The 19,721-nt window shown below is 36.8% G+C and overlaps 3 protein-coding genes and 1 non-coding gene across 4 annotated transcripts in view; 2 read left to right on the top strand and 2 right to left on the bottom strand.

Annotated features, from left to right (window-relative positions):
- The window catches only part of catip (ciliogenesis associated TTC17 interacting protein), a 6,238-nt gene extending 3,370 nt beyond the window's left edge, over positions 1-2,868 (bottom strand). The window contains exons 1-3 of the mRNA XM_042497659.2: positions 1,716-2,868; positions 521-706; positions 366-421 (exon numbers count right to left, since the gene is read on the bottom strand). Coding sequence (XP_042353593.2) covers positions 366-421; positions 521-706; positions 1,716-1,821 — 348 coding nt within the window. The 5' untranslated portion in view covers positions 1,822-2,868. The remainder of the gene's footprint in view (positions 1-365; positions 422-520; positions 707-1,715) is intronic.
- Positions 2,869-3,002: 134 nt separating this feature from the next.
- Positions 3,003-8,698, bottom strand: LOC121951365 (caspase-3-like). The gene is made up of 6 exons (XM_088085880.1): positions 8,404-8,698; positions 6,952-7,307; positions 6,077-6,111; positions 5,802-5,907; positions 4,375-4,915; positions 3,003-3,718 (listed from the first exon to the last, which is right to left on the bottom strand). Exons 2-6 carry the CDS (start codon positions 7,298-7,300, stop codon positions 3,571-3,573), a joined length of 1,179 nt encoding a protein of 392 aa, XP_087942006.1. The 5' UTR covers positions 7,301-7,307; positions 8,404-8,698; the 3' UTR covers positions 3,003-3,570.
- A 230-nt stretch (positions 8,699-8,928) lies between these two features.
- trnae-cuc (transfer RNA glutamic acid (anticodon CUC)) lies at positions 8,929-9,000 on the top strand. Its single transcript has one exon. It is a non-coding gene; the product is annotated as a tRNA-Glu (tRNA).
- Positions 9,001-9,465: 465 nt separating this feature from the next.
- On the top strand, positions 9,466-18,337 carry LOC121937634 (granulocyte-macrophage colony-stimulating factor receptor subunit alpha-like). Its single transcript, XM_088085881.1, has 10 exons — positions 9,466-9,524; positions 9,994-10,067; positions 10,938-10,990; positions 11,558-11,712; positions 11,802-11,974; positions 12,716-12,849; positions 14,089-14,233; positions 15,245-15,350; positions 17,272-17,353; positions 17,479-18,337. Exons 2-10 carry the CDS (start codon positions 10,001-10,003, stop codon positions 17,560-17,562), a joined length of 999 nt encoding a protein of 332 aa, XP_087942007.1. The 5' UTR covers positions 9,466-9,524; positions 9,994-10,000; the 3' UTR covers positions 17,563-18,337.
- The last annotated feature ends 1,384 nt before the right edge of the window (positions 18,338-19,721 follow it).

The following is a 19,721-nucleotide window of genomic DNA, read 5'->3' as shown; positions in this document are numbered from 1 at the left end:
TGTGAGTATTTGACACTGCATAAAAAATAATAATGTATAAAAATCAATCAATGTTGCTGCTAATCATTGGCATATCTCAGGCTCTACTTAGCATGTAGTATATTGAAATAAGTATTTATTGTTTTTCTGTAAAAATATAGTGGCATCATGACAAAAAAAACACAATTAAATGATTAAAATTCTGAAAATTAACTAATATTTTAGAGTTAAGAAATCAACTAAATGAAAGTAGAAGATAACATTAATGTATAATATTTTTTAAAAGCTTGATTTTGAAATGTGCATTTTGTGCACAGAGTGATATGAGTGTGTGTAATAATAAAACGCGGCCCGAGGGTTAAAATATGACAGTTTTGATGACCAACCTTGACGTACTCATGATAATCTTCCTCCAGCACCTCCAGCTCCGTGGACAGGTAGGCTTCATGAATGCAGGACAAAGGACATGAAGACAAACTTAACTGACACATCTGTTAACAGACTAAACGATGGAGGTCTTTACGGCCCCGTCTCTCCTCACCGGTCACCGTGGTCCCACAGGGGGAGTCATCGATGGCTCCCTGGCTCTGAGCGTGCAGCAGCACACAGGGCTGCTCGACTCTACGGGCAAACTCCACCGTCACGCTGAACTTCCCCAGGTGTCGTCCACCCTCGGACACCGTCACCAGAGAGTCTGGAAACACACACTGCAGCAGCTCTGCCGGCTCTGAGCAGGGAGGGAGAAAACATGAGCCAGGTATCAGACACTTAATGATTTCTGAAATAATTTTTAACCCATTTTAGTTTTTTAATCTCATTTAAAAAAAAATCTGAGATTTTTTTTTTAAATTCAAGCATTGCCAGAAAAGTTTGTGGTCCTGTGCAGAAATAGGTTTTATGGAGAAATATGGCTGTTAGAGTGAGTTAAATTAATCTACATTTTGCCAAGAGGTAAGTACAAGTATGAAGTAGAAGTATAACATTAGGTTGAGGGTTTAAAACCCACTTTTGAGTTTGGACTTCTGGTGGTATCTAATTCCTGGGGACTGTTTGACGCATTTCACAAGCTTTTCATTCTTAATTTTTTTTATATGTGTTTGCTTCCATATAGTAGGGTAAATTATTACATTTATTAAGACTATTAATTTATTAACAAACGAAAAGAAATTATCCGTTATCAATACCTTATCGGCCACAAGAAGCTGGAAATTATCGGTTTATCGTATCGGCTGAAATAGTCATTATAGTGCATCACTGATATTTAGGTAACAGTGTGAGTCGAGACTGACATTCTCAGGCATACTTAAAATCTGATAGAAAACATACAGATATAAATAGAGAGAACTGACTTTTTGTCTTCCCATGGCCTTAACACTGTGATGCGACTTCAGGTTAATTATATGACGTTTATAATGTTAAATTTTTAATGAGTTAGGGTGACAGGCCTGCGTTAACAGGACTCAACTAAAATGTTTATTTTGACTAAGATGTTATAAATTTCTAATGAAATTTCAGAAAAAAAACAACACAGAGAATTCCCCCCAGTGACCCTAAATGTTTTGGTTGCAGATGGTGATGATGAAAATGGCCCCCTGGTGTTGACAGGTGGTTACGGCCCTGCTCTGAGCCAAATAAAGAAGTGTCAAACGCAGGTGGTGTTAACTCTCAGACAGACGCAGTTTCTGTCTGATAACACCTACAACATAAAGAGTTTACCGACACACTGACAGACTCACCAACACCGGACATGAACCTGACGGCTTCCTCCGAGGCTCTCGGCTCCTCTCCGGGCTCCGCTGCCTCGGTCCCCGCGGCAGTCTCGTCCTCCGGCGGGGCTTCCATCACTGACGCTGCCGGTGTTTCACGGCAGATTCTGGTAAAATAAGTCCTAAAGTCGTATGAACAGCTTCATAAAACAAACATTTATTGTGACAAAAAGGTTAATTTTGTAGTTTTTAAAGCGAGAAGCCTTTCGGTGTAGAATCTATGCAGCCTCTTTTACGGTACGGAGGGGCAGGCGAGTTGTCATAGCAACGACGCTGCAGTAGGCTACCGTAAACACGGATGTACGTGCGCAGCCGATTATCGTAACTTTTCGAAATTAAACTTCATTTAACCCTTTTAAACCTGAGTACATTGATTTTACTTCTTTCAAAAACAAGATGAGAATGCAATGAGCAACTAAACAGCCCACCACCCCCGCCCAAAAAAAGTAAAAACAATTAAGAAAATGACCTGGAAAAAGTGCTGAAAAGTATTCTCTGTAAAAATATATTATAATAATAAAAAATATGTTTTATTTTATTTTAATAATAATAATAATAATATTTAATAATATTTTTTCCAGATTTTTTTTTAGTTCCTCTATTTTAAAAAACTATCTTTCGGGGCATTTTCTTTTCACCTTTTACACATTTCTGGGCCTTTTTTGGGGGGGGGTGCTCTGTGTCTGGACACAGCACAAGGTTTCAAAGTGTTAAAAAAATGCATTTTTCAGTACTGTATGTAGTAAGTTTAGACATATGCTTAAAAACTCAGTATGTGAAATGGTCAATCTCAGGCCCGTTTTATGATTTATTTCATTTGGTTTGGAGGATCGTTTATAGAAGGGACTGTTTGTTATTTATGAGGAAGGGGGTGGTGCAAAAAGGGGGAAGTAAAGCCAAATCTAAGCTTTAAATGGAAATATTTCATCAAAATCACTTGATTTCGGGGCTCATTTTAAAACTTCATCTTTTAACTATGAAACATAAAAAAACGTTGCCACGTGACATCAATGCTAAATAATTTAAAAAGTCAATAATTTAGGTAACAGGAATGTGAGTCAAGACTGACATTTCCAGTTGTACCTGCATTATGATAAAAAAATACAGAAAGAAACTGAGAGAACTAACTTTTTGTCTTCCTTTGGCCTTTATGAGACTAATGATGCTACTTTCTGTAAATTATGTGACTTTTGTCATGTCCCAAATGTTTTTAAGTGGGCGATGTGTTATGGTGACAAGATTTAGAGTAGACAGGACTCAACAAAAATGTTTATTTTGACTATAATGTAATGATTTTCTAATGAGAATGTTTTTGACACATTCATGAAATTGAGACTGGTACAAGTTGACAGTGACCTTTGACCACAAAATTTTAATAAGTTTGTTGTTGACTCTAAGTGGAAGTTTGTGCCAAAGGTGCTGAAATTCTCTCAAGCTGCTCTTAAGATATTGTATTCACAAGAATGAGGATGATGAGGTCTAGATGACCTTAACTTTTGACCACCAAAATCTCACAAATTCATTGTTGAGTCCAAATGGACGTTTGTGCCAAATTTGAAGAAATTCCTTCAAGGCATTCTTGAAATATCCAATTCAGAAGAAATTGTACGGACGGACGGACAACCCAAAAACATAATGCCTCCTCGCTGGAGTGGAGGTATAAAAACATAGAAAATATAAAAGACAATAATTCATTGTGTAAAAATAAGAAAATAAGATTTGGACCCATAAAAAGCATATTTTTAGAAAACCCGTCCAATGAGTTAATTATACATCCTTACATAAAAGATAAAGTGTGTTTGTATAATTTTAGGTGGTTTAAGCTTCAGCAGTGGTGTGGAGACAACACGAGTTTCTTCCTCAGGGTGAACCTAACTTCAGGCATCTGCTTTTTCGCTCCAGGTTGGCTGGATCCCTCTTTTTGGGCGACTTCACCGTTCACACGGTGGAGGATGGTGGTAATGTCTTCACTCCTTGAACAAAAAAAATAAAGTACTTTTAGTATACACGAGGCGCCAGAGTGCATAAAACAGCAGCAAAATAGAGCTTGTTTCTAAAAAAAAAAGTGCCAGTCAAGGGTCCTCTGTGTCCCCCGACAGAGGTCCTTGATTAGCCCCCAATGTCCGAAAATCCTTGAAATTTTCTGAAATAATAGAAATGTCCTAAAATTAGAGTAACATCCTAAAACCCCACTTAGGGGCTTAATTCCTAGAAATGTGGTAAAATCTAAGAAATGTCTTAAAATCTTAAAAAAAAAAAAACATTCCACAATCCTAATAACATCCTAAAATCACAGAAATGTCCTAAAATCCTAGAAATGTGCAAACAACCTAGAAATGTCCTAAAATCCTATAGAGGGGCTAAAATCCTAGAAATGTGCTAAGATCTAAGAAACTGGCTAAAATCTGAGAAATGTCTTAAAATCCTAGAAACATTCAAGAAAAATCCTAGAAACGTCCTAAAATCCTATAAATGTTCTAAAATCTTAGACACGCGTATGGGCCACTGCGACTGGCCCCTGGCCTCCTGTTACTTCACTACACGGTAACAATCTCACCATCAGATACACAAAACACATTTAATTGTGGACATTTCGAGTCACAGATATACATTTAATTTCCTTTTTTACCTCGGACAGCCCTCCTTTAGCTGCTGACACAAAGACTGGATGAACCAGGTCCCATTTTTTGGGTCCCGAAATGCGCGATAGTCTTCAACAGTGGCCACGGCAACCAGGACATCGGCCTCCTGCGGGATGGACACTGAGGGAGAGTCATCCGTCTCCAGACCGTCTAAAAGCACCCCGCGCTGTATCCGGTCTCCCTGGCAGGCCTGGATCAGGAACACTTTGGGCTTAGCGGTGAGGGATGGGTGAGCCTTGAAGGTTCTGGTTATTTGTTCAATGGCGAGGGGCTCCCAGTCAGTACCCTGGACGACGCCCTTTTTTCCGTGACTCAGGATACAGCAGATGAAGGCATCGCCGTGCTTAGGAGCGTCCTGGAGGGGAGCGAATCTGCTGCCGGACCACTCCTGGACATCGAACTCCTGCAGCTGAGAGAGGTCGCTCAGAGAGGCAAAACATTTCAGAGCGCGATCCATCTGGTCTCCGGTTTGGTCTTTACACATCAGCACTCTGAAGCCCAGCCAGCTGAAGACCTCCGCCAAACTCTCTGCACGACATTTAATTTAAAGAAAAGAAAAAACGAGTTAACCTTCAAATCCCAAAACACACGAAATGATGTCAAACTGTAAGAGCCACAAAATGAGAATAAGTTTCATTAATATTTTATAAAAATTCTTTCACACAGGCAATTCCAGCTACCATTTGTCCAAAAGTAAACGCTTTTTGGCGTAAGATTTATTCAGAATTAGTTACTATAATTGGGATAACAATCACTTTTAAGTGGGACGAGCTTCTGTTTGGCGTTTTTACTTATTTAAAATACAGAGTTTAGCTGCTAGAAAAGCAATTACGAGGTGATATCATTTATGAAATTTTTGTTATGGAAAAATGACCTATTTCAATTAAGCTTCAGGGAAACTACATTTGAGGGAATTTAGAAGAATATCTCCCTAAAATGCCTATTTTTTGTTTAAATATGAACAAAATTCTGAGCACCCCATGTTTTTGGGTTGTTTTTTTTCAGACAAGTCTCCTTGTGAAATGCCTTACAGAGCTTTTATATGTACACATGATCGCTCCCAAATTGTAATAAGTTCTTAAAGTTAATTTTAAAAAAGAAAAAGAAAGAAAACTGAACAGTAGCAGAAATTAAACTGTCCATCTTCATGTATGTTCTGTACCATAAAATGCTGTCCAGAAAAATAAAGTATTTGTTGCATGTTTAGTTTTGAAAGGACGTTTAATCTTCACGTCATGTGCAGTGTAGTTGAGTGGAAGTACATCCTTTTTCTACCGTGTAGCTGAGTGTAATTTAATTTTTTAAAGGTGTTAACTGGCTGAAGTTACTGTGGCTGCAGCTCACCAGCGGCTTTTTTGACATTTGGAGGGAACGCCACCACAAAAACTGTGAGTCCATCTATTACGTAACCTACCAGCATCTTTGTTAGTTCCCCTTCTCGGGTCGTAATTCATGAAATTCTCGTTGTTGATGATCACGCAGAGGCCTGTGGGCTGGCTGTTCAACTTGTACTGCTCATTCTGGAAAAAAAAAAACCCCAGAAAGTTTCATAATGAGGATACTTTCTTTTTTAATAATTTACACTCTGATTCAGTTAGTTTTTCAAAGGTATACCTTTACTTTTCTTTACTGGTTTAAATCTTAGGATCTTATGAGCTGACTCAGGTGCAGCATCAGGTAAAACCTCACCTCTTTTTGCCTCTTGCTGTCTCGTGGAAAAACATCTGAGGAGATAAGAGGGAAACTCGATTATACCTCCAAACATAATAAAACATTGTTTCTATGACAAAACTATACATAAGGGATGTATCGATGCATCACGAGGCAGTTAAAAATCGATTTAAAGTATGTGAGATTCAAATCGGTGAAATGAAAAATGAACCCTGATGATTTTTTTGACCAAAAGAGGGCGTAATCTACTCACGGCTTTGCTAGCTTGACGTGCCACGTCACTACATGTTTGACGTCCTACGTCACGTCCGAGACTTAAACCAATTCGCCAACTTAAATAAGACGAAGCAAAAGCCCCGAGACAGGTGATATTGAAATAGCAGATGCATCCTTCAGTTTCATGTCGGATGTGTGGAGGATTTGAACTTCCTTACGTCAGAAAGTAATAAAGGTTCCTCCAGCATGAGAGCTGGCATCAGGAGCTGCGGTCCGCTCCGCCCACGCACGTTACTCCTCAACGACGACTACATGGCCAAACCACACTGACAAGAGCGTTTGTAACCCCATTCACGCAAATGAGTACAAGAGCCAAACACATCACCCACGCGTGGGAAATGGCCAACTTAGTTCCTAAAACTCGTCCTCTCTGCTTTCTCCTCTCGCTAAAGCAAACCTTTCCACACCAGCCACTTCTGTCCCAAGTTAAAGTTTTTTTTTTGTGAATGTCCAGAAATGCATTCATTGAATAGTTTGTGTTTTGCATTTATACCCTACCTCAGACATAAAAAGGGATTATTTAATTTGATATAGAAATAAAATAACATCTCATTTTGTATTTTAAAAGATCGTGAGTTTAGTGAATCGTTACATCCCTACTATACATGTTGACGCACCACTGTCGTCGACGTTGCCAACTGAAGAAGCTTGGACAGGTTTGGGTAACAGGCTGCTGTCGTTCAGCTGGATGTTCTTCAGCTCGGGGAAAGCGGTTTTAATGTCATCATCGGTCTGCAGGAGGTTCAGGAAGTCTCTGCAGGTGTCCTCTCCTTTGTTCATGATCTTATCCACCAGCTCAACCACGTGACCCTCCACATCCTCTCTGTTGATGCTCTTCAGGTTGTTGTATTCCCGCCTGGTTATCAGGTTGTTCTCGTGAACTTTGTTGAGGACGAGCCTGTGGTCTGCACACAGCACGTCCTGGATGGTCGTCTTGTTACGTCTCATCGTGTCTTTGGCCGACATGCTGGATCTGACATTTAGAAACGGAGATAAAAAGAACGAGTTTAGTGTCAGTGCAGAGCTCTGATCGTCAAACTGTGAAATATTTTTGCAACATACTGTGATTGCACTTATGAGCTATCGTCTGGCATATAGCACAGTGCAATTAATCATTCTGTACTTCACTCATGATCCAGATTAAAGCAAGTGATTTTTTAAATTTCTAATGCAACAGCAAGAACTACTTTACTTTTTTTTAAAAAACAAAACATATTCTTGTGAATTGATTTGTTTTGTTTCCAACATGTAAAAAAACACACTAACAAAACAAAACAAAATAACTACTAATATAATAAACAGAAAACCTATAAGCAAACTAGGGATGCACAATTAATTAAAAATATCTAAATCACAATGTAAGGGCAATTCATATTGCAGGAGCTGGGAACATGCACAGACCACTACAATAAATAATCCCATATTTATTCAAAAGAATTCAAAATGTAATAAGTCTTTAATCCTTTTGAACCTGAGAAAATTAGCTGGATTACTTTCAAAAACACATGACGTTAAAAGTTGAGTTAGAACAAAATGAAATTTACCCCAAAAAAGGAAAATAAAAAAGATATTTTAAAAAGGGTAAAAATAATAATAATAATAATAATAATAATAATAATAATAAAAACTACCATAAATAAATGAACAAACAGACAGTTAATATAATTAAGAATAACTACACCGATAATGATTATAAACGTAGTTCTCTGGATATTGTCTGTATCATTATTATTGTTATAAGTATAAACATCTAATAATTTATCAATCTATTACTCTAATTTAAAACTAATCGAAGGTTATTTTCTTGTCACTTTTTCCAAATTTCTTGCAATTCGTGGGACATCAAGTTGCTCCATGAATTTTTGCCATTTTTTCAGAAGAAGTCAAATCAAATCGGCGGAGCACATAACGGCACGAGAGACCTTCCCAGGTTTATAAGGGTTAAAATGCAATGAAGTAACTGATTGAAAGTCATGCTAAAATCAGTTCATTACGAGAAATGCATGAAAATGACAGCAAATCAAAATCGAAACTAAAAGTGGTGTTTCCGCGAAGCCTCGGTTACTTGCCGTCAGGAGGTCTCCGGTGTCGGTGGGCTGTATCCGGCTGCAGCTGATGGATTTCCTGGTGCAGTATTAAGTTAGTTTCAGGCTGATTTTGCTTTTAAAACGCGAGAGTCAGAGATGTTTTTGGATGAGTGGTTTCTGGGTTTATATCCGCGAGGATCTGGCGCCAGGCTCAGCAGCTAGAGGAAATGCTGTGTGTGAGTTTGGTGTTTGACCACCACCTACTGGAGGAGGACCAGTATCTCACTGGCTGGAGTCTCCCCGTCGATGTGTGTGTCCCCCATCTAAACCAGACGCAAAGTGTACGATTTATGCACTTTTTCGCGCATCTTACACGCTTTTCATTCTTCCTTTCTGATAATTTTGATATTGTTCATGCATAGGGGATACATTGTGGCAATACTGTGTATTTGTGTTTGATCTTGGAATTTACAGCTCAGCTCCTAAAGTCTAAAACACAACCAAATTGTCACATCCATACTACAACACGTTGTTATATAATCATATATTGTGAAAATAGGGTGTGTGTCCCTGGTGGTCTAGTGGTTAGGATTCGGCGCTCTCACCGCCGCGGCCCGGGTTCGATTCCCGGTCAGGGAACTTCTTTTTTCTCTTCTGGTAAGTACAGGCATTCAATTCTCCTCAGCAAGACAACACTGTGTCACTCCCACACTGGGGAAATTGACGTTATAGGAGGGGGAAAAAAGCAAAAATAATGCCAAAAAACGCCTAAAATTATTACAAAAAAATTTTAAAAACAATTTACAATATTACAAGTTGCCTGATTTTCACAAAGTTACTACTTTGGTAAAAAAAAAAAAAAAAGAAAAAAAAACCAAAAAAAAAAGTAACCAATTTTACCAAAACAAAACTAAACAAAAAACCCCACAACTTCAAAACAATGCTTTCGATGTGACCAAAAAAGGTAAGTGCAAATGCTCTATTTAAAGATCTTTTGGTGTTGTGGTGTCTGTATGACAGATGGTGGAAAGGTAGAAACAGGAAGAAACCCTTGTTTCCTGACGCTTTGTACACTACATGACGTCGTGGTTCTTCTTTCCACAGAAATGTCTTCAGTCACTGACAGTTACTGACAGTGAGCGACTGTCGAGAAACAACCGCAGGTAACAGCTTTTATTTACATTACCGACACTGACGGCGCCCTAATGTGTGCTGCAGGAGGATTGTGTGTTTGGTTTTATTCATAATCAAGTTTATACGAAGAATATGTTTTTTAAAATAATTTAAGAGAGAGAGTATAGCTGATTGTGAAAAAAAGCAATGGTCTGATAGTTTTCTTGTTTTTCTTTTTTGGTGTGGAAAATGTTTTTGTGGTTAGTGGATATTTGTATGTCGTTAAAACTCACATTGAAATATAACTGAGAGCAGAATTAAGACTCATTTAAGGAAGGCTGTTTGACATTTAGTGAGACATAAAACTAAAGCATTTAAAAAGGGGAAGTGTGTACTGCCACGAAATAAGTAAATTAGCGTGGACTATGCTGTATGTTTAGGGGGGTGTGTGTGTGTGTGTGTGTGTGTGTGCGCATGTGTGTGTGTGCGCACGCGCGTGTGTGTGTGTGAATCCCTCAGGTTGGTTATGAAGGTGTTTCCTCTCCATCCAATACTTTGGTCCAGCGTGCTGGTTTTATGCGCCTCACACAGTGGTGGGTAACATTTGACAAAACTCTCTCTCTCACACACACACACACACACACACACACACACACACACACACACACACACACACACACACACACACACGGGACATAATTTAAGGAGTCCACGTCCATCAACTCATCTTTTTTGCACCATGTTTGTTCCGTCAAATATTTTCCGTTATCTTGTTTTCATTGGTGTAATGCACCAATTTCTGCTTTTCTTGAATACAGTTTTTGAGGAAACCACCTTCCTCCAAAACTGCAATTACAGTTGAGTTTTTAACTGTTGACCCTCTTACTTTTACTTTTAGGTTTTAGCCCTTTAGTGTCTTCTAGGTTTTTGGTTTTTCTTAGTTTTTTGTATCTGTTGTTTCTAATTTGTTTTTATTGTCTCGTGTTACTCTTTTTATTTCAGTTTCCTTCATGTTTCACAAAGTTAACGTTAAACTGTTAATTAGCTCAGTGGTGCTCGTGAGCGTGCAGTAGATGCTCGCTTCTTTCTGCACAGCAACACAGTTGGCGGGTGTTTGGTTAAAAATAAAAATACACTAAATTGCTCACAACAAGATCTGATTATCTTGAGTAGCTGGGTCATGATTTCTAGAAAGAGACACTGATATTGAGTTTTAAAAAACTAATTTTTTGGCGCTTTGAGCACAGCAAAGCGATGTCATGTAGTTCCATTATATTGGAGAGAAAACAGACATCGTTACAGCCGATATCTCCAAAACTGTTCACACTACATGCCACGTCACAGTGTGTGTGTGTGTGTGTGTGTGTGTGTGTGTGTGTGTGTGTGTGTGTGTGTGTGTGTGTGTGTGTGTTGGCTTTTTCTCTCATGCTATAAATTTAAATAAAAATGTCCTTTTTTAACAGAGACGGAGGCCAACGGTGCAGATGTCTGTCAGGAGGAGAAGGTCCCGGGCGATGTGAGAATCAACATGTTATTTTAACTTCAAAATGCCAAACAGGCACAACAAAATCTTCCTGCTTTAACCCTTTAAAACCTGAATCGACATTGCTTTTCTTGTGCTGCGTTTAGACGCCATTCTGTTTGACCTTTTTAAATCGGAGAAAATTAGTTTGATTTCTCTCAAAAACAAGAGAAATGTCATACAAATTGCAAGGAATTAGTTACACGAAAAAAGTAAAATAATCAAAACAGAAAAAGGAAAATTTCCACAAAACTATATTGATCAAAATTTTGACAAACATTTTATATTAAAAATCATGTTACAGACAGAATATTATAAATACTTAAATTTTTTAACTTTAATTAAATTTCAGCATTTTATTCTTTTTTTTTTTAATTTAATTTTATGTACATGTTTATTAATTCATTGCTTATTTTAAGGTAATTTTCTTTTAACCTTTTTTTTTTTTTAACTAATTTGTCACTCATTTTTGGGCCATGTCTTGTTAAGCTGCTTGTTTAAGATTTCATAGAGTAAATACAGATTTTTTTTTGATATTCTTTATGTTTGAACTGTTTTCAGATCTACCCACAGAGTCCTTCATGGCAGGCGCATGATGTCGAGGAGACTGAGGTGAACGGAAACTTTCACTGCCTCCTTTACCCAACAAATACACTCAACTGCTCCTGGTGGTTTACAACCTTACAGAGGGACACTCGGCTCTTTGTCCAGATCAGGTAACAAATTAATGTAACATAATAAAACCAGCATGATAAATAAAAAAGTATAAATAGTTTCAATTTTAAATCTCTGTCTGTTCACTCAGCGTTTGTGATGACGACAGAACAGTTCGCTCTCTGAACGCTTTGTCTGAGGAAAGAATCGGATCGAAGTCTTTGCATTTGCACGATAAAGCGAACTATGTCATCCTCCGCTTTAACATGACCCTGCACGACGAGTGGACAGTTTATACCTGCACGTACCACATGGACATGATAGGTAAACACTCCAAGACTAAGAATGTCATCCAGCAGCTGCTATATTAAGTGCTAATTTAGTGCACAAAATGCACTTCTCAAAATCAAGCTCTAAAAAATATTATACATTAACATGATTTTCTACTTTCATTTTCCTAACCAACATCAGCCTTAATCATAAATATCAATTATTCATTCATTTTCAGAATTTAATTTTATTTAATATACTACAAGTAGTAATAAGTAGATTTTTTTAAATTTTATTTATTTATTTATTTATTTGTATTTTTATGACAGTCTGGGATATGTCACTGATTTGCAGCTACATTGACTGTGACAGGTCACCTAGTGGAAATAACATGTATTTCCTCCATATGCCAAATATGGTCAAAATAACATCATCAGGTGGAAAATAGTAAAAATGACAAAATCCAAGTCAAAAGCCCAGAATGACACCCAGAAATAATACAAGTCCTGTTTTTATGCTCTGATGGCTGTGGGATCAGTTTGAATGGGTTTCAGTGGTGCATTTTTTTGCACTGAACAGTCTGAATGTAACTATTGAGTTTCCACAGTGTATTTTAGACTTATTATAGGAGCTGAGCTGGAAATTCACAAATTATACATATTTATACCTTGTGCATGAACGCATTTAAAACTTAATTCTTCTAATCACCTTTTTTCTCAAAATCTACAAATAGTCAGGTACATAAATTAATTTGGCAGGATGAATACTGACAGACTGTGGTGTTTTGTGTCACAGAGGTCCTGTCTCCACCCCAAAACATCAATGCATCCATCAAAGACGGAGACCTGTTGGTGTCCTGGAGTCTGCCTCACAGTCGGGAGGACTCCACTCCCCTGTGCTTTGAATACCAGTTGGACATGGGGGACCAGGTACAGAACGTCTGCGTGTGCATGAATATACCTGGATGACTATTTCAGAATTTATAAATACTATTTAGTCATTTTTTAATGCCGCACACACACACACACACACACACACACAAGGCAAGTGTAAATCATCATTTACTACAGGTAAATGATGTAAAATAATAATAATACATAGATATCACTATGAAACTTCTCCACTTGATTACTTACATTAAGCTGATTTTTCTAAAAATTGTTTCAAAGACATTTAAATAGGAAAATGAAATCTAATTATATATGCCCGACTGCATACATTTTTTTTCTCCAAAATGTTATGTTTACATACGAAAACTATGTATGATGTAATTAAATAAGCGCTTTTTACATAAATTTCTATAGACATGAACTAAAATAAACACTTATATGTGTATTTTTGATGTTTTTTTTTTTAAATCCAGTAGCCTGAAAGAATCTCAAAATTGACCACTGCATGAAAAACTTTGGCCTGTAGTGTCTCTCCTTAGTGGAAATATACACATTTTTCGCTTTCACTTAAAATTATGAGGTAAATTTTGGTGGCTAATGGCTATAAAATCATGACATAATCTGTGTTATAATTGGGTCACTGTAAACTGGCAGCAGCCGTATCTGGTATATTTATCCTCACTGTAGCTTAGTGGGGGTAAGTATGGACGCGTCATCCATCTTTATACACTTTTTATGCATGCAACCCACTACAGGAAATTTAAGAAAAGGATCTGTTAGCAGTTAGCAGCTAACTCAAAGAAGGACACCAACCAAAAAATGTCCACAAATTAAGAAAACAGTAAGATTCAGGAGCTCCTCTGAGCAGAGGATGAGATCAGCCGCCGTTAACAGAGATGGTAAATGATCGTTATTGACATGTTATGCCATTGTTTTTGTTTATGAAGTGCTGACGCGTGTTATGCGCTACACATGAGAATGACGCTGCTGTTTAACATGCCACGCCTCTTTTGGTTCCGCAATGCCGGCATGCTGTCTAAAATCACGCTGGAGCACCACAATGCCGCCGTCGTTTGGTTTTATGTGAAAATGCAAAGGCCTTCGAAGTGGCTCTATAGCACCATCTCTGTGTAAAAAGGGCTCCATACTGAACGGTGAGGCGGCATAACAGCGAGGTATTCCTGCCCTGAACAGGCAGAGTAAAGTAACTGTGGAGTCATCGGCAACAGAAAACAAACCCCGATGCCAAATAATCAAAATCTTTATCGTTGAAAACAGGAAAGACCCAGAAACGTGAGCGAGCACCTGTCTTACACAGAGCCCAATGCAGATCCCACCTGCACCTACAGCGTGAGGCTGAGGGCCAGAAAGAAGGACACCTGCCAAAAATCCTCTCAGTGGAGCGAATGGAGTCACGCCATCAGTGAGTGACGTTTGTTAACCCTTTAACACATTCAGCATCAGTTTTCTTGTGCTGCGTTCAGGTGCCTTTGACAAGCATTTAAACCTCTGAAACCTCCGAAAATCAGTTTGATTTCTCTCATAAACATCAGGTAAAAAGGCAAGAAATGTCCCATAAAATTACCTAAAATTAGTTTTAAAAACTAAGAAAATTTGTTCTGAAAAGTGTATTTGTAATTATATTAATGTTACATTTAAAATTATGTTAAGGGAAAAATATGATAAAATACATGAAATAATTGGGGTGGGGGGTGCGATGAGCAACTTTGCATGAAATGTCCCGCAAATTACAAAAAATTTGTAAAAGGTGACAAGAAAGTGACCTGAAAATTCCCTGGGGGTGATTATTAGATATTATGAAAACAGGGAAAATGTTATTATTAAATTGTATATTATTATTATTATATATTATTTTTATGTTACAGGACAGTATGTATGTGTGTGTATATATATATATATATATATATATATATATATATATATATATATATATATATATATATACTGTATATATATATATATATATATAATATTTTAAAACAATATATTAAAAAATATATATTTTACTTATATATATATATAAATATATGCATATTAGTAAAAAGTGACAAAGAAAATTCATATTCATTATTTTTTTAAAAGTATTTTTTCCCTTTTTTAATTTTTTCAAAGCAAATTTTAAGGTTTGTTTTTGTTTTTTACTTTTCTTTTTTGTCGCTATTCATCAGGTAATTTTCTTTAAACTTTTTGCTAATTTCTTGCAGTTTTTTGGGGCCATTTTTGTGAAATTTTTCACTGCCTTCTTCCCAAGTTTGTGGAAGAAATGAAGCCAATTTGCTCAGGTTTCAAAGGGTTAAAGTCGTCTGTTTTAGTGATCTAACCAAAGGCTGGTGACTTTTTACCATCTCCATCCATCGGTTGTCGTCTGACGTCTGAATAGTGTTTTATCTTTTTTGGGTGTGTCTGTCTGCAGCGGTGGAGCAAGCAGTTTACAGACTCAACACTCTGGTCATCGTCTTAATTTCACTTGGAACTCCCATGATACTCCTGGCCGTGCTGCTGCTGGTGCGCCATCAGAGGTACTGTCTCCGTCTCCGTCTCTGTCTGAATGACTAACCTGCTGACTGATGTGTGACTCACACACACTAAAACACACCCATTCATGCACCTCGTGCCTCTCCTCACACCTGATTTTGTAATCGCCCTCAGTGAGGTGTTTCTAATCTGGTCACATAAGCACCGTCCTCTCTTTTTAAAACTTTTTTTAAAGTGAAATGGTGTCAGACAGAGGACGAAAATAATCCTAATGCCACCAAAGGCGGTGAAATTAACCCTTTGAAACCTGGAGTGACCTCACTTCTGCTTTGCTGCTTTCACACGTATTTCAACTTCTGAACTCTGAGCAAAGTGTTGGATTTCTTTAAAAAAAAAAATCAACAGGAAAAAAGGAAACAGGCAACTTGTTGAGAAACTGTTTCACAAATGGCAAGAAATTAGTCAATTTGAAAATTATTTATATAAAAAAGCAAGGGTAAAATGTCGACGGAAAAAGAAAAAAAAAGCCAGGCAAAAACTACATATGTAGCTAATTATCATAATTACATAATTAAAATTATGTTAGAGAATCATTTTCAAGCACCTTTCCCAGGTCATATCCCTTTTGAAAAAATGTTATTATTATTATGATTATAATTATATTTTTAAACTAATTTACAGGTAATTATTTTCAACTTTTTACTAATTTCTTGCAAATTTTTGTGCCTTTTCTTCTTTTGTTGCTCATTGCCTTCCTCTCATGTTTTTGGAAGGAATCAGGCCAATTTGCTCAGGTTTCAAAGGGTTAAGATCTTGTCTCACACACTCAAAAATTAAACTGACTAAACTGCCTTACCTTGACTAAAATAACTTTCTATGTGATTTTTGTCACCAGAAACATGTTTTTACATTCTTCTAGTAATAGTAGGATAACCTATATTTATAATAATCAAAATTACATTTTTAAAATAATGTTAAATAATTAATATCGTTTTTAATACTATAATTTTCCATCTTTTATATATATTTTTTTAATTTTATTTTACTTTTTTCGGGTATTTTTCTTGTACTTTTTACACATTTCTTGCTAATCTTTGTGGTCATTTCTTCTTTCATTGCTCATGTCTTCCTCCGATGTTTTCTGCTGAGGTTTCAGACGGTTAAATGAAACAGTGCAGAATGGAGAAGTGCGAGGAGTTAAAAGGAGGTTCACTTAAGGTTGAAACAGAAACGCCCCGTACGAGATCTAAAATAACAAACGAGAAAAACAAAACATGAAAAAAAACGAAAAAGACTATGAGGAATGGAAACACTTTCTGCAGCACTTTCACTTTCATGAACAAAATACATACCAAAACTAATATTTTAACAAATTCAAATAGCACGAGAGTGAGTTTGAGAAGTGTATTGACATTAGTGTTGAAAAGTCATACTTTATCTGCATAATGACTATTTGAAAGTTATTTGTCTCCACATTTCTGCCACCGTAAAAAATACAGACACAATTTTTTTTTTCCACAAATTCAAGGTAAGTTGCGGTGACAAACTGATATACAAATGGTTATTTTGCAGGTTAAGTATGACATCAACCCTTAGGGACTATTTTTTATTATTTTGGCTGTGTTCATGCATATGGCCTAAATTTTGGCCAGATTTTGTATTTTAGTTTCATCTGTGAATTTCCAGCTCAGCTCCTACAATAAGTCGAAAACACACTGCGGAAACAAAATTGTCACTTTCATATTGTTAAGGTCAAAAAATGCTCCATTGAAACCCGTTCAGACTGACTATCCCAGGCTGTGATAATCCCAAAAAAGGACTAAAAAATGAACACTGCCTGTACTGTAGCATATTGAAAATAATTTATGTTTGTGGTTTTCTAACATCTGAAAACATAGTGAACCCAAAAGGTTAATGCTTATTTTGTATGTGTGTGTGTCTGTGTGTGTGTGTATGTTTTTTCAGGGTGTCTGAGGTTCTGTTTCCTCCGATTCCTCGCCCCCCACCAAAGTACAAATGCTTCCTCGAGAAAAATGGGACATTCAACGTAAGTACACACACACACACACACTGATATTACACACTGTACCGCTCACCCAAACACAAACACAAACACATGTGTACGAGTGTTGCCAGCATGTTTTTTGGGTTGTTTTTTGGGTTGTGTTGCAGCTCTTCCACCCTGCGCCGCCAGCTGAGCCTGAGATCACAGAGGTGGAGGAGGACACGGACCGAACGCCTGAAGAGACGACATAAAACCAACTAGCCACGTTCTGCCGGGCGCATTTCATAAAAAACTTAAATGTGTTAAATGCATGCAAAATGTGTGTAGATGTGTATTTATGTGGATATTGTGGTCATGTTGCTCATTTGACTTTTATAACATCACAGTTCAGTCAGGCGCTAAAAGTTGCTTTAAGTTTTACAACACTTAAGACAAGTACAAATGTGACAGCAAAACACGTGACGGATATCATCGAAAGGCAAATTTTGCTCTGCTTAGTCATCAACGTGCGAATTATTTTGTTTTGAGCCTTTTGAAACCAGAGCAAACCGGCTTTTCAAACATGGCCAATAGGCAACAAGACAAGAAATGGCAAAAAAAAGCAAGAAATTAGTAAAAAGAGAAATCTTTTTTCTTTGATTTGAAATTAAATTTGAATATATAATTACAAGAATTCTACATCTCCCCAAAGCTAATTTTCAAACCATTCGCTTGTAGCCTTTTAGTGTTTTTTTTTTTTTTGTTTTTTTAAACTTTTTTTGTCAAGTTGCTTCAACCCTTGCTTTTGAAAGAAATCAAACACCTTTTCTAAGGTTTGTATGTACATTTTCTCAGCTTTGAAACAAAACAATTTGTGTCTGTAAATGAAAAGTGGTGAACTTCCCTCCACCTAACCAGAGTGTAGATATTGTCATACGTCCACTAAGTTATTTTTTAAAACAGAACGGGCACATTTTCATTTCACGGCACATTGTTCTTGTCTGATTATGTATGTAACAAATAAAGTTGAAAATCTAAAAAATGAAATTCTGGTAGCTGTTGGTTTTCTGTATTTATTCATTTTTTAAGTAAAAAATGAATAAATAAAAAAAGCTCCCTGAGGTTTTACAAAGGAAAAGTTCCTCCCAGGATGACATTTGTTTTTGCACTTTTTAATGAATGAATTTTATCCGTGATCATTAAAGTAAAATGCCGATACAGATAATCGTCTAAATGCCAAATATTGGACCAAATAATCCACCATACTGATAATCTGACAAGCGCGACAAGAAATATAAAAGGTTAAAAGAAAATTACCTAAAAGTTTTATCTTTTTTAAAAGAGGGAAAACAAGAAAAGAAAATCATAATTATACATTTAAAATTGTGTAACAGAAAATAATGTATGCATAATTTTTTTTTTCCCAATTTTCAACACTTTTTTTATTGTTTCTATTTAACTCTCTTTTCTGACGCTTTCAGATAATTTTCTAATAATTTTTTAACTAATTTGTTACTAATTTTTGGGCCATGTCTTGCTCAGTTGCTCATGTTTTTGGGGGTCTGACGTCTCAAATGTGCATCTGTCAGACTGAAGCACAGTTTTCCCCTGACATTAATCATTTTTATCAGCAATTATTAAAATAAAATGGCGAAACAGACAATCTGCAAAATGCCACATATCGGCCTCGATAATCAACCGGGCCGATATTCTGTCGACCTCTCGTTCTAAGACCCGAAAATGCAGGTTTACTATCAGCGCTGACTGAGGAGAACTTTCTGTTGAAAACACGAATCAGTAAATGAGGTGAGAGAGCTGCGTGTGCCCACCGTCGATTTTAAAGGTCACCCTCCTCTGTGTCGCTGCATTTCCTGTATGGCTTCAGTTGAAAGCGTCAGATAAGACGGAGCGTGAGCAGACAAACCGCACAGATCTGATCGATCGAACGAGACTTCCCCATGAAGAAATGAAACAGAAAAAGCCACAGCGTCTGCATGTTTGTAGAACAAAAATCTGAAATACATGAATTTGTTAGATTATCTTTCTTTTATGACTCAAAATATATTGACTTAATACTGAGGCCTTCAATTTGTAACCAATGTGTGTATTTACAGGAAAACACAGCCGCCCTCACACACACTGACAGACCACATAAAGTCCACTGAACCTAAACCACAGAGACCGTGTATGATAGCGTGCATCTCTACGAAAAAAACAAAAAGGTTCCCACACTTGCTCGGAAAACAAGTAAAAAACATTTCAAAAGACTTTCGAGGAGGCTACATGGAAAATAACATTTTAAAGTTAAACTTCTTTATATTGTTTAGGCACTTTATCTATTCAAAATGTGTAAAGATCAATCTGAGGAATTTTATTTATTTTTTTATGCTTCTAAGTGGAAGATGTGAGTAAGGGACTGTTTGTAATTTAA

This window comes from Plectropomus leopardus, chromosome 12, assembly GCF_026936395.1.
Source record: "Plectropomus leopardus strain MGB_pleo_1.0 chromosome 12, ASM2693639v1, whole genome shotgun sequence".
NCBI lineage: Eukaryota > Metazoa > Chordata > Actinopteri > Perciformes > Serranidae > Plectropomus > Plectropomus leopardus.
Note: the sequence above shows the minus strand (reverse complement) of the source record. Positions and strands in the feature narration are given on the sequence as shown.

Bases quoted from the DNA above. Each gene is read 5' to 3' on its own strand.
- LOC121937634 (XM_088085881.1), top strand. From the start codon at position 10,001: ATGAAGGTGTTTCCTCTCCATCCAATACTTTGGTCCAGCGTGCTGGTT. The intron at 10,068-10,937 runs GTGGGTAACATT...CTTTTTTAACAG, and splicing joins TTTATGCGCCTCACACAGTG to AGACGGAGGCCAACGGTGCA. The intron at 11,713-11,801 runs GTAACAAATTAA...CTGTTCACTCAG, and splicing joins CGGCTCTTTGTCCAGATCAG to CGTTTGTGATGACGACAGAA.
- LOC121951365 (XM_088085880.1), bottom strand. From the start codon at position 7,300: ATGTCGGCCAAAGACACGATGAGACGTAACAAGACGACCATCCAGGAC. The intron at 6,112-6,951 runs GTGCGTCAACAT...TTATCTCCTCAG, and splicing joins TGGCAACGTCGACGACAGTG to ATGTTTTTCCACGAGACAGC. The intron at 3,719-4,374 runs GTAAAAAAGGAA...TTTTTGTTCAAG, and splicing joins CTAAAGGAGGGCTGTCCGAG to GAGTGAAGACATTACCACCA.